Source organism: Benincasa hispida, chromosome 5, assembly GCF_027475165.1.
Source record: "Benincasa hispida cultivar pf3 chromosome 5, pf3_genome.v1.1, whole genome shotgun sequence".
NCBI lineage: Eukaryota > Viridiplantae > Streptophyta > Magnoliopsida > Cucurbitales > Cucurbitaceae > Benincasa > Benincasa hispida.
The window spans coordinates 59,880-73,285 of NC_143482.1; the positions used below are offsets into that span (position 1 = coordinate 59,880).

General features: G+C 32.0%; 2 protein-coding genes across 2 annotated transcripts; both read right to left on the reverse strand.

Moving 5' to 3' along the window:
* Positions 1-3,205: 3,205 nt before the first annotated feature.
* On the reverse strand, positions 3,206-4,584 carry LOC150035815 (peroxidase RIP1-like). Its single transcript, XM_090313669.1, has 3 exons — positions 4,323-4,584; positions 4,053-4,247; positions 3,206-3,960 (listed from the first exon to the last, which is right to left on the reverse strand). Exons 1-3 carry the CDS (start codon positions 4,581-4,583, stop codon positions 3,406-3,408), a joined length of 1,011 nt encoding a protein of 336 aa, XP_090169795.1. The 5' UTR covers position 4,584; the 3' UTR covers positions 3,206-3,405.
* A 4,797-nt stretch (positions 4,585-9,381) lies between these two features.
* Positions 9,382-12,472, reverse strand: LOC150035816 (biogenesis of lysosome-related organelles complex 1 subunit 1-like). Its single transcript, XM_090313432.1, has 3 exons — positions 12,235-12,472; positions 11,904-12,109; positions 9,382-9,852 (listed from the first exon to the last, which is right to left on the reverse strand). Exons 1-3 carry the CDS (start codon positions 12,404-12,406, stop codon positions 9,763-9,765), a joined length of 468 nt encoding a protein of 155 aa, XP_090169558.1. The 5' UTR covers positions 12,407-12,472; the 3' UTR covers positions 9,382-9,762.
* Positions 12,473-13,406: the final 934 nt, after the last annotated feature.

The following is a 13,406-nucleotide window of genomic DNA, read 5'->3' on the forward strand; positions in this document are numbered from 1 at the left end:
TCACGAATCTATATAGGTGGTTGGATCTTGGTGCATGGCACAAACAAAGAGAGCAAACCACGAATGGGAGGGAGAATCAATGAGAAGACGATTAGCGGCTCACCTCGGCGACCCGAAGTCAATGATGATGGAAAATGGTTGATGAATGAGGATGAATGGCCGTTTCTAACGAGTGAATGATTGATGAATGAGGTAGCAGAGGGGTGTGAAATCACCGAAAGGAGAAGTAAGTAAGTAAGTGTGTGTGTGTGTATGTGTGTTGTAAAATAACCACTAACATTAGAGGAAAAACAAAATCCAATATATATATATATATATATATATTGTAAAAAATGAAATGTTCAAATATGAAATGTTCAAGACATTAATGTAATACAGTTCATATTTTAAGCCTTTTATGTCGAAACCCTATCATTAAATCCTCCCTCTTGATCAGAGGCCCAACAACTTGACACGTGGTTTACACAAGTTTGGGCCAAGTCTTAGTTTATTTTTCGATTAAATTGACCGCTAACTTTTTAGTTGATGATATATGTGCTAATCAATTGAGTTATGTTTGGATTGATATCAAATTTGTTTAAAAGAACAAGATTTGGATTAGCGAGTGGTTATAGATCTCGTTCATCTTTTTTTAATAAATTTTGAAAAGGATGGAGAAGGAAGAGGAGGAAGAGGGAAGTGATGAAGAAGTGGAAAGGAAAAAAAAAAGGAGAGAAGATGATGGGCATGGACAACATTTTATTATGTGATGAAGAAATTTGAATGCTAAAAAATTTCAATCTAAGTGAAATTTGTTAGTTAAATACTTTGGAGTAAAGTATCAACTAGTGAGATTCTCTCCATCACATCGAACATAATTTAGTGGATAAGATATTAATTACCATCTTAAACATTCATGGTTTGATTTTTACTCCTTGAATCATTAAACTCACACACACATATATATATATATCCTTCATTGTAGATAACGAACACTTCAATCATTTAGATCTGAAAAGTAGTTCTAAATGATTCCTAACCTCTTGATGTTGACTACACCTTAATGTTTTAGCAAAATTTGTTAACTTAATTTTTTTTAGTGGCTGGACATTTTTTCTCATCACTCCACTATTCTTTTCAATCTCATATGGTCACAGCCTTCAATAGCCATTGATGTTTTCGTCATTGTCTCTAGTGTCATCTAAAACGAAGGAAAGATCCAAATCTGAGACAAAGGAGGAGTTCTCTCCTTCGTTCCAAATACGATGATAAGTGACAATAACTAGTTGGAGGGAGCAATGTCATAGAGATGAAGAGAAATGATACTTCTGAAGAAGTAACTCAAGATGCCATAAGATGCCATCAACGATCAAGTATAAGAAAAAGGAAGAAGAAGAGGAAGACAAAAAATGGGATGAAGAGAAATGATACTTCTGAAGAAGTAACTCAAGAATCATTAAAAACCAAATTTTCAGACTTTTGTTCATTTTGAAACCTTAGAAACTAAATCAATAACATCGTCCCAAACTTTATCTCCATAATTAAATTTCCCCCTGAATTTTAGCGATAAAAGTTCAATGCTTTTTATTTAGAATATTGCTGTCAAATAAACTCCTTTCATTCTAAATAATACATTTGATTGAGTAGTGATCTAGTGAAGATGAGATTATTATGTCAACTTAATAGAATTATTCCCATTTCACCTACTTTCTTATCAGCATTAATTTATTATTCATATATATTTTTTTTTTCAAAAGACTTGAATGTTTTAATGATAAAGTAAATGTTATAAACTTAATACTTACACTAGCAAAAGAATATATATATATATTTGTTTTTATCATATATATAGAATTGTATATTGAGAACGACATGTCAACATAAAATTTAACTACCCCAGCGTTGAACATGAATTGAAAACATTAAACAATGAAAATGGACGTAATAACATTTTTATTGGAAAAAAAAAACAAAATATCATAACAAAGTTTTATAAATCCATTTGGTATTATAACAAAAGTCCACCGTTGGGCTTTGCTACACTAATTATATTAAAAAAAGTAAGTTCATCTTCGTGCCAACACGAGCATAGCTTAATTGACATAAAGTTATAAATCAACCTTACGTTCGGTCCTCCAACTTCACATGTTATAAAAAAGAAATTGTTCATGAACATATCTTTAATCATTCAAAATCAACTTAATGTTTGAATTTACACTTTAAAAATGTATTTTCAAACTCGATTTTAAATGATGAAAGATGTGTTTGGGAGTAATTTCTAAACTTAACAAAAGTTATTGTTATTTTAAAATCACTCACAAACAAGTCCTTTGATATTGATGGACAACTTTTTGAAGTATGTCGTTTCGGGAACTAGAAGATGTTGAATTCGTTTCATTGCTGGTTCTTCCAAATATAAAATTTTCTTTGCTGAACCATTATAGTTCTTTTTTATGTATTCTAAAGTTGTACAAAGTGGGCATAGTTATCTAATGGGACAATTACATATACAGACACAGATTTAAAGTATTAGCAGATATAACATAATGTAAAAAAAATTATAAATATGGTTAAATTTAAATAGTCTGTCAGTGATAGACCATATTATTGGTAGGAGTCTATCAGTGATAGACCATATCACTGATAAGAATCTATTAACGATAGAAGTATATTGCTGATAGACTTAGGAGTCTATAAACGATAGAAGTCTATTGTTAATAGACTTGGCTATATTTGTAACTTTTTTTAAATGATGTTATATACTTAGTTATTATTCCTAAAAATGTTATCAATTGCAATTATTCTATCGAAATTGACATATTCTACACTATTTAAGGTCGAATATTCAAATCCTTCAATGTTGTATTGAAGAAAAAAAATAAAATCGAAAGATTATATATATAAAATTTTGACTTATTTAAATTATACTCTTTAAGCTTAATAAATATACATTACACAGATTGAATAATGGATATAATGAAAATAAGGTTAACCTACCATTTTGGTTCTTATACTCCGAGACTCGTTCAATTTTAATTATTATACTTTTAATAAATCATGCATTTAGTTATTCCTTCGGATTGCGGTTAGTTTATTATTGACTTTTATTTTATTACATATTAATATTTTCATTGTAAATTATGAAAACATATCAACATATTCTTTTTTTACATGAAAATGATTGTTATTATTTAACAAATTTGGATAAAAATTAACTTCAAGAGACACGAAATTTAAGATTTATTAAAAAGTTTTGGATAAATGGTATTTTGACCATGAAATAAACATTAACAAAGTTTATACACTTTCACGCTCAAACCCCAAACAACATAAACCAAATCCAAACCCAAAGCAAATACAAACCCAACACCAAAAACCAAAAACTAAAAAACGAAAAACGAAAAACGAAAAAACAAACATTATTTGTCAATTAACAAACCTACAATTGGCTCTGATTTCTCCATCACTTCCTGTAAGTGGGTTCATATTCCCCATTTTGATCATGGAAGAACCAAAATCATTTCTAAAGGCGTTTGGATATCTGCTATAATACTTCACCAAACCATCACTGTCGTCGTTGCCGCCGCCGAACAGTTCCTGGTCGGAATGTAGAAGGCCTTTGTTTGTCAACAAAGCCTTGAAGTAGGCAGTGTCAAATAAATTTGGAGACTTGTCAAGGCCCTTCAAATTATCATCGCCACCACTCTGTGGGCAGATTCCCTGCAACGCCGCTGCAAATTGTGGGTCGATGTTAGTGTCGTTGTATATCCTAGTCCTGAAAGTGGTACACCGCGCGTTCCCGAGAGTGTGGCCGGCCGACAAGACAACAAGGTCTTTGATGTCGAGGCCATGAGATTGGAAGTTGGATAGAAGTTGTGAGAAGCTGAAAAATGGTGGAGGGAGATTTCGGTTGGCAACGTCTGCACTCGCTGTTCTTGCGTCTCTTCTTCCTAATAGAACTTTGTAGTTTGGCCCTCCGAGCTGTGAAACAAACACTTGTGAGGATCATATTTTAATATCGCATAATATTGATTGAAGTTGTTGGTGGGTTCTAAAAGGAAGATAAAACTTACGATTGCAACGGAGTCACGAGCAGCAACAGCTAAAATGTCGGCACAAGACACGACGTTGCCTTTGCAAGCTTTATCGAGTCGTGTCTTAATCTCATCGACGACTTCAAATCCTCTAATCGAGTTAATATTAGCAAAGGCAGTCTTTTCTCCGGTAAAAGTAGCCGTATCATCCAATAGCACAGACCCATCACAACCCTAACCATTAACAAAACACATATGGGAACATTCAATTCATTTACATGATATACGATTCAAACTAAATGAACTTACGTTGACAAAGCAGTCGTGAAAATGGAGACGTAAGAGTGAAGCTCCCATTCGACGCTCGCGTCTGATGGCATTAATGACGACGGATTTGATGGTGGACAAGGCCTTAGGGCACACTTTGTTGTAAAAGTTTGGAGTCAGCTGTGCATGGCTATGGCTTAGGGCAGCTGATAAAACAATAAAGCCTAGCAAAAGAGAGCGAAGGGATGCCATTAGAGACAGTACTAGCTTTACTTCTTCTAGTTGTTCTACAGTGAGGTTCATGAGGAATGTCTTTGCCTTATATAGGGAAAAATGAGAGAGAGGCACTTATGAACAAACATGGACAAAGTCTCCTAATGCTGATCGTAATATTATTAATGTCAGCGTTTGAATTTGATATTTGGAAAACATTAATAGAGTTTTAAATTATATATAATAGAAGCTCAACTATAATCAATTTTTAAGATGGTGATAAATGACTTGTAGAGTTTAGATTCTTGCATTTGTTACATTTTTTTGTAAAATATTCTCTCATATAGCCATTCCACTATTAGTTTAGATGCCTATTATCACTCAAATTTAACAATATATATGTAATACCTTTTTAAAAGTTCATTTTTTACAATAAATTGAAAAAGTAGTCGAACTTTTAGTCTCGAGGTCGATAGCATAAATCAGCTAGGCTCGTTTTGCCCAATGAAATGAAAATTTAAACTTTTTGAGATTCGGTAAAAATATAACGTCCATTGAACTAGGTTGATCAATCACAAATTTATTAAATATTTTTGAAAAAGAAGATTTCTATCTTTCAGAAATAGTTTTGAAATAAACATCTTTTCTAAAGGAGTTGCAACCCAGGTAAGGATTTCGATAGTTATTTATTTTTTACAAAATTATTCATATGTAATTATACCCTTTTATTTCTCCTTATTTATTTTTTACAAAATTATTCGTATGTAATTATACCCTTTATTTCCCCTTAAACCATTTTAAAATCAAATAAGGTTAACCTTTTAAAATAAAAAATATAAAATATAAAAAAACCTAAAATATTTGTATACTTCGTGAAAATCTCTAATGAATCCCTTTTTGTTTGACAAAAGATTAAGTGGTTGGAACATAATGATATAAAACCATGAGAACACTTCCAAGTAAGTCCAACTTTTGTGGGATGTTTCTTATAAACCACTAATAAAATGGTCAAATGAACATAGTCTAATTAGCATAGTATTTGTATTATTAATCTCAAAGTTAGAGGTTCGATTTTTTCTCTCCACATGTTAAAAAAAAAAAAATAGAAAACAAAAAAACAAAAAACAACTCATGAATGACTATTCTAATTCTACATGGAATCTTGAAATTGTTGACTAATAGGGAATATATAGTAATTATTGGGTTAAGTTTTTTAGTGTAATTGTTTTTTCGTTCTTGTCACTATGGGTGCAAACAACCAATTTTGAAGAACAAATCCACCAATAATTTTGACTTGATAAAATTAATTGATATTAAATTTAAATATAACCCAAAGGAAGGTTCATTTGAACAGTTCTTAATTGTATGTCACACAAGCATGCAATTCAAAAGAATTATAATCACAAGAATAATAAATGTGATTCAAAATATTTTTATAATTGAATTCGAGTTTCAACATAGTGCAGAGACTTTTGAGTATCAAGAATTCATTTAATAATTTTGCCGGAGACAAAATTTTAAATCCAATTGCAGGATAAAGATTTGAACTTCCGATTTATATCCTAATGAGACAAGAATTAGGGGATGTTTGATTTAACTTTTCGAGTGTTTAATTTTGAAAATAAGTCATTTTAGAAAAATTTGAAATGTTTGACAACTACTTAAAAATAGATTTTGAAATATTTTCAAAGTGCATTTTAAACCGCTTTTATAAAAAGAGTTTAAATAAAAATTACTTTTTTGAAAACATTTTTTTAGTTAATTCAAAACATGCTCTTAAATGCAAGAACAAATATGTGACTTGACAATTGAAAATAAAGAATATATATATAGAAAGATAACAAGGATAACATAGATGAATGACATATAAAAGACAAATATTCAACACAAATAACAGAAAGTATTGACAAACATTGTGTATGCCATAAAACCTAGAGAAAAAAATAATGAGAGAGAAGAAGAATACACTTGTATTTGCCAAAAGCTAAGTGCGGTAGAAAATTTGAAAATAGAAATTGAAAAGAATGGAATTCATTAAAAATAGAGTTATATTTTATGTTTTCAGATGTGTTTAGTAGCTGGTTTAGAAATTAGATTATAATTTAAACAATTGTTTAAAATGTGCTTGATACTGTATAATTATAAATCATAAAACTAGTTGTAATTACCTACTAATATATAATTGATAATAAACTATTATAAATTTATTTATGAATATGATTTATGTTTAAAAAATTATATAATTATTATCTTGTAATATTATATAATTTATAATACATATTATATTTTTTTAAAAATGAATTGAGTTTATAACATGACATACTATATTCTTACATGTTTTGTTTTTATTTAATATAATTCTACATTTTAAAATTCAAAATCCAAATATAATTAAAACATAAAAATGTTATTTTCAAAATTTGTACTGTTTGGATAATAGAATCTGACAACAGTTTTGGAAACATAATCTGTATTGTACGCCAAACACATATTTACTAAACTTAATAAATCTGAAAACATAAAACAGAATATGGATTCTTTATCAAACATGACATAACTGATTGGAATATGTTCTAGAGGATTAAATGGGCGAACATAAGTATAGCTTGGAATAGCTTGCAGGGTTTTACTAATCAAATGAACAATACTAGGATGCACTTTCTTTATGCACCTCTATTATCACACACACAAGAGAAATATAATATTAAAAAAAGAATTAAGAAGAATATGCCACGTGATAAATTATGGTTAGACAATTTGATATGATGCACAAAATAGGTACAACCTAGGATGCATCTAAATGTTTCTCATTGAATTAGAAGAAACAACCCTAATATACTTATAAACCAAACTAAGTAGGAAATCTTTATTTGTAGGAGCTAGTCTCTCAACTTTTCCATCGTTTACGTTTGCAATCCTCAACATTACACTCCATAATTTTGCCAATTGCCAATGCCAACCTTCAACTCTAAATCTGCCTATGCAACTGGTTCTAGAAACACACAGCCTAACGTCCAGAATTCTGCCCCTTGAAGCCTTCAGGATTTTTCTGGAAAAAGAATATTAAATTCTAACCTATGCGGACACCCGAAGAATAATCTTTTTTTTTTCTTTTGACAATATGTGGGGTGAAGGAACAAACCTCAAACTTCAAAGTTACGGCTCACGTTGACAACACCGCTAGAATATTTAAGACTTTGGAACCTAAGATTTGGCCCCAAGAGGAATAACAAAATATTGTTTAGTAAGAGAGACGGTCAATGCCTCACAAAGAGACACAAAACTCAAGCTTGGTTTTGACCAAATTTATATTAAACAATTGCCAATTGTTCAACTTGTGAAACACTTCATCCTTCACGGCTAAGTCAACTGTTCCTGATGAGGGGAGATTAGGTTGGTCTTTGACAAACTTGTTTTAAAGCTTTGGATTTGCTTTACCTACCACATTTGCCCCATTCCTCCACCGAACTGTCTTTATCGACACATTTTTTTTTCAATCATTGACAATTTATATTAAAAAGCAAACAACTTGTAAAGGTAGGGTTATTGTGATTACACACTAAATAGATAAGTGTTGTACTAAAGTTCTCCTATCAAAGAATAAAGTGGTACTATTCCATTCGGTATAATGATCCATCCCAACTGCAAAGAATCAGTGAATCACTATGTGAAACTAGAATATTTTTCCATCTAATCTTTTGAGTTAAAGACATAGTTGTACAACCTATAGAACAGATCATGTTCAAGTAAGATCGTATTTTTTCCTTCCAAATAAAATAGAGTTTTTTTCCCTGGAAAATTCATCCAATCACTGCTTCTGAACTATTAACTAGAGCTTATTTAACTTTAAATCAAGGAATTTTGTAGACTATAAGTATAACCTAAGGCCGTGATGTATTGTGATGAGATATTCTAAACAAATCAGGAATATCTATTTGACTATGCATGCAATTTCTAGATAAAATATTTCGTAAGATTAAATATAAATTGTTGTTTGTTGTTAAAAACTTGCGAGTTGCACACTTGGAAACAAAAACTTTGTTTAATGTTCGAGAAAAATCAAGTTTTATATAAAAATATAGTAGTAGTAACAATATCATCGAAATGATTGGCATAATTAAATCGACATTGTCTTTTAGAACAAGTAATAGCCACTGTAATATTTTATTTGAAACATTTTGAGGAACAAAGATGTAATTGGAAGTTATACTAAAAAACAATGTTTCAATTTATAAAGACAAAAGACTATATTCAAACTCAAAAAACACGTTGACTAATTTTTTTTTTTTAAAAGCTTCTGCACAGAAGAATGAAAATAGTATTTTCCAACTGCTTTTCATATTTTTAAAGACCAAGGAAAATAAGGCTACGACAAAATTGGTCTAAAAACAAAGGAAGATTGGCGCATCACTTAGTTTTATACTGTGTTAACTATGTAATGCGCAATCAGTATAAGATGCATCATCATTTTAATAACAAGGAAGGATAAGGTGTACCTCAAAAGTCAGAACGAGTATTCTCCAAATCCAAAACTGAGCGCTGTTGATGTCCAAGGCAAGATAATTCCAGAATTAACGTAGAAAGCAATCCCATCGGAATCGTTGGGGGCTCAGCTCAATTCTCTGCCTCTTTTATGTTGAAGTACAACAAAACGGGACTACTCCAGACCTAATAAATGAGATAATGGCTGAGTTTGTCGACAAAGACACAGTCATCTGTCGAGGGAAAAAAAATGTTAAAAGGTAAATGCAACCGGCAACACTGTTATCGGTTGGGAGTGAGAACTTAAACATCGTGAATGTAATTCTGTGAACCCACCTAATACAATAATATATCTGATAATCATGAAGTTGAATATTAATGGAGAGAGTATAATAGGGACCAACAATTGAAAGAATGTAGAAATTATTATTACATGGCAGCTGCCAATAGTTGTACAAAGAAAACTGCAGTTTACATGAGCAATAAATGAACAAAACGGTAACATTCACCGTGCTAATGAGGAATAAATCAGTGAACTTAAAAAGTAGAGTCGACAAATTATTTTATACAGTTAGTGAGGTAGCAGACATGTCAGGTGACTGAGGTGTTCTTAGTTTCTATAAGTGTTTCCATCTGGGCATGCTGCACCCTTCATAACCTTATACCACAAGAATTTAGCAAGCCACATATGGGGACACAGATTCAGTTTAAAGCAGGGGATGAGGAGGATCTATGTTTTTCTCGACTCTACTGAATACACTCTGGTTGACTCTTTAATACAAGCATTTCAGTCTTGGTAAATGTTATGGATGGCCGTAGTGATGCTTTTACAATCAAAATCGATGGTCTTTATCCAGTTCTCAAAATCTCCAATTTCCTACAAAATAAACATATCAAATTAGTATGAACAATAAATCCAAATGAGAAAGACCTGAAAGAAACCCAAACCAAAATATGAAGAAACCATGAAGGAAAGAAAATCAGGCATCTTTTACTATCTTGCATGTTCAAGATTATGATAATCATGCCATCCTCTTCACCCGGTTTCTTTTAGTTCAAATCTTCAACTAGGAAACTTATTAAGTGATTCAAGCATTAATTAAAGATGTGGATCCAAAATACAACGTTGCTCATTGTTTTACAAAGGCTAAAGTCAAGTACCGATATGCACAACTAAAACTTATTAAGTGATTCAAGCATTAAAACTATTGATAATCATGCCATCCTTTTCACCTGGAATCTTTTAGTTCAAATCTTCAACTTAGTAAGTGATTCAAGTATTAAAACTAATCCACATGGTCTTAGGTTCATGTGGATCCAAAATACAAAGTTGCTCATTGCTTTCGAAAGGCTGACAATGTGCACTACTAAAACTTTCTAATATCCTGTGACAAAATTGAGATTTTTTATATGCATTCAACAAAACAATAAGAGATTATTCCTATTTTTTATTATTTCTCTTCCTGTGCACAATACATAAACATTTCACCCTCAAAGGATAAGACAACGTCATGGGTTGGCCTAGTGGTAAAATGGAGACATAGTCGTAATGGATGGCTAAGAGGTCTAGGGTTCAATCTATAGGGCCACATACCTAGGAATTAATTTCCTATGAGTTTCCTTGATGCCCAAATGTTGTAGGGTTAGGCAAGTTGTCCCGTAAGATTAGTTGAGGTGCGCGTAAGCTGATCTTTTTCTTTTATAATACTTGGTGTCAAGTATGATTTCTCACGAGTTTCTTTGACATCCAAATGTTGTAGGGTCAGGCAAGTTGTCCCGTGAGATTATTCAAGGTACATGTAAGCTGGCCTTTTTCTCTTGTAATACTTAAGTATGTTCATAACATGTACAAGTTTGAAAACTATTTTTTCCAAGCTGATTGCTTCCTCCTATCAACAATGTGATGCACAAGTTATTGAAAACAAACCATCAAACCACAAAACAAAATCCTCTAAACCTAAATGATAGCTGGGGAGCTGTTTTTATAAATAGCCTTTTTCTTCCGTATTCAAAATTGTTTCCAAAAGTTGTGCTGGATGGATTGCAAGATCAAATAAACTTTTTTTTTCTTTTTTCTTTTTGATATCCATGAAAGTGCTTCGACTGCTTCCATTCACCTCGACTATTCTCATAGGACGACTGCTAACTTTACTACATTTGGTTGCCAACGAAACTTGTAGGGTATTAAACTCAAGATAAGTGGCCACCATGACTTGAATTCATTGCCTCGGACTCTAAGCCTTCTGTTATACCCAACTCATAATTTAAAAAATGAATAATAGCTTAAGAAGCAGAAGCAGACTAGCCAAAAACAGATGCCAAATAGCCCTAACCTAAGTTTCAGGAACTGCACTTATTCATATTTCTATTGATACAAAGGGTACAGGGGACTGGTTTTGTAGATGCTGCTTGGCGACCGCGTTTCAATAACTAACCACTGTTATGAATCTAACAGAAACGGTCTAACCAAAACTAAGAATATAACTAACAAAACAACTCTAACAATACACCAACTTTAAACAGAACTCAATGTCTAGTAGCCCACAAACTCTTCATAGGACACAGATGGCCAGTATGGAAGCCATGGCGCAACATCTAGACCAGTATTAGGGGGGAAAAAAAAGAAAGGAAAAAAACTTTTATACTCAAAATCAAATGTGGTTACCAAGTAGTATCATAATCATTATGGACAGCGCACCAACGTAATCCTTCAAGGTCGAAAACCATCTCAAAATCCTTGAATTGACTTAAAAAGTTGTAAAACTTTGGGAAGACTGAATATTTTGACTTCAATAACAATGCTAAACTCTTCAGTCAATAAATAGATTAAGCAGGCTTTGATTAACAACAGTGAAACATACATACAGCTAAAATGTAGGGTTTCCACAAAATTTTAACACAATAGTTGCTTTCGAAATGAGAGCGAACCTTAACAGCAGTGTTCAAAGCGTGAGTGGCGGCGAGCCATTGATCGGTCTGCTTCGTAAATCGAGCAATCGTAGTCGCTAAAGCCCTAATTTCAAGCTCAATCAACTTCTGATTGACGAAAGAATCCTGAACTCCACCATTCACGGCATCGAATAAAAGATCCGAAACGCGAACCGCCTTCTGTATCGCATCTTTCTTCGCCTTCTCTATCGCGATGATTCAGAACGACGAGTTAGGATTTAATTTTACGAAATTTCAAAGTAATCCGCATCTAAAGGCTATGGAGGCGTAGGAGAGAGTTAAGGAATTACAGAGAAAGAGAGAAACTAACCGGAGTTTTCCCTGAGCTTGAGAGAAGCGTAATGGTGATCATTGACCATCTGAAGTAATGAAGCTTCCAATCCACCAACCTCAGCAGTCAATCCCTCCGTCTCCGATTGAAACTTGCCGCGATTAGGCGCTACGGGGAGGTCCGGCCGTGACGGCCCCGACGAAGAATTCATGTTCGGCCCGCGAAATATTCTGTATTCACATTTCACGCCCAGGTTGCTTTGTTACTTGTTGGATTAATTATCTCGCTTCGATTTTTTTTTTTTTTTAAAAAAATTAATTAATTAATTAATATTTAATCTTCTACTTTCTCTAATTTTCTTTGAGATTTCACCCATGTATGTATATTTTTCGAGCTCCATCGAATGCCCCTATTTATAGATAAAGTGAAATAAGAGTGGTTTATTTGGATACTAAGAATGAGTATTTACAAGACACATAGCAACATATTTATAATACTCACCTTAGATACCTATATATGAAATATGTCTTGTTAAAATCTTACTAGTAAAAAACCCATTGGAAAAAAAATTCTATGAAGGAAAAAGAGTGCATATTTCATATAATCTAATACTCTTAAAAAGAATACAATATATTTACTCCCTTCATGGAAACATCACTTAAGATCTCTAAGTCGCCGCACTCTAATGTTGTGCACCAATTTCTCAAAGGTTACGGTTGGTAATGATTTTATAAATAAATCTGCAACAAGTTATCCTTCGAATAAATTTGTTGTACAATGATATCACCATTTTCTTCAAGATCATGAGCATAGAAAAGCTATGATGTGTTGTCTTCGAATAATATCGTTGGAAGATTTTTACTAGAAGACAAACCATATTGTTGGAGAAGAACTATATCTAACTAATAAATTTAATGAAAATGCAATATCTGATTTTGTATATGAGCATGATACATAAGTGCACAAATTACATTAAGATATGATACTTCAGGACCAATGGATGTGCTTTGTTCATATAAAATCTTTTCAAAACTTTTTCTGTATAAGTTGACTGATGAACAAATATCCTATCTACTAAATGCTCAATTTGCAAACCAAAGAAAAAATTTGTTTTTTCGAGATCTTTTATCTCAAATTCTTTCTCAAGATATTCTATTGTCTTTGAAAACTATTTAAGAGTTCCAATTATATTTAAGTCGTAATATATACAG

Coding starts and splice junctions, on each gene's coding strand:
- LOC150035815 (XM_090313669.1), bottom strand. CDS start 4,583: ATGAACCTCACTGTAGAACAACTAGAAGAAGTAAAGCTAGTACTGTCT. Junction 4,248..4,322: donor TTCACGACTGCTTTGTCAAC/GTAAGTTCATTT, acceptor GTTAATGGTTAG/GGTTGTGATGGGTCTGTGCT. Junction 3,961..4,052: donor CTCGTGACTCCGTTGCAATC/GTAAGTTTTATC, acceptor TTTGTTTCACAG/CTCGGAGGGCCAAACTACAA.
- LOC150035816 (XM_090313432.1), bottom strand. CDS start 12,406: ATGAATTCTTCGTCGGGGCCGTCACGGCCGGACCTCCCCGTAGCGCCT. Junction 12,110..12,234: donor CAAGCTCAGGGAAAACTCCG/GTTAGTTTCTCT, acceptor TCATCGCGATAG/AGAAGGCGAAGAAAGATGCG. Junction 9,853..11,903: donor CTTTGAACACTGCTGTTAAG/GTTCGCTCTCAT, acceptor TTTATTTTGTAG/GAAATTGGAGATTTTGAGAA.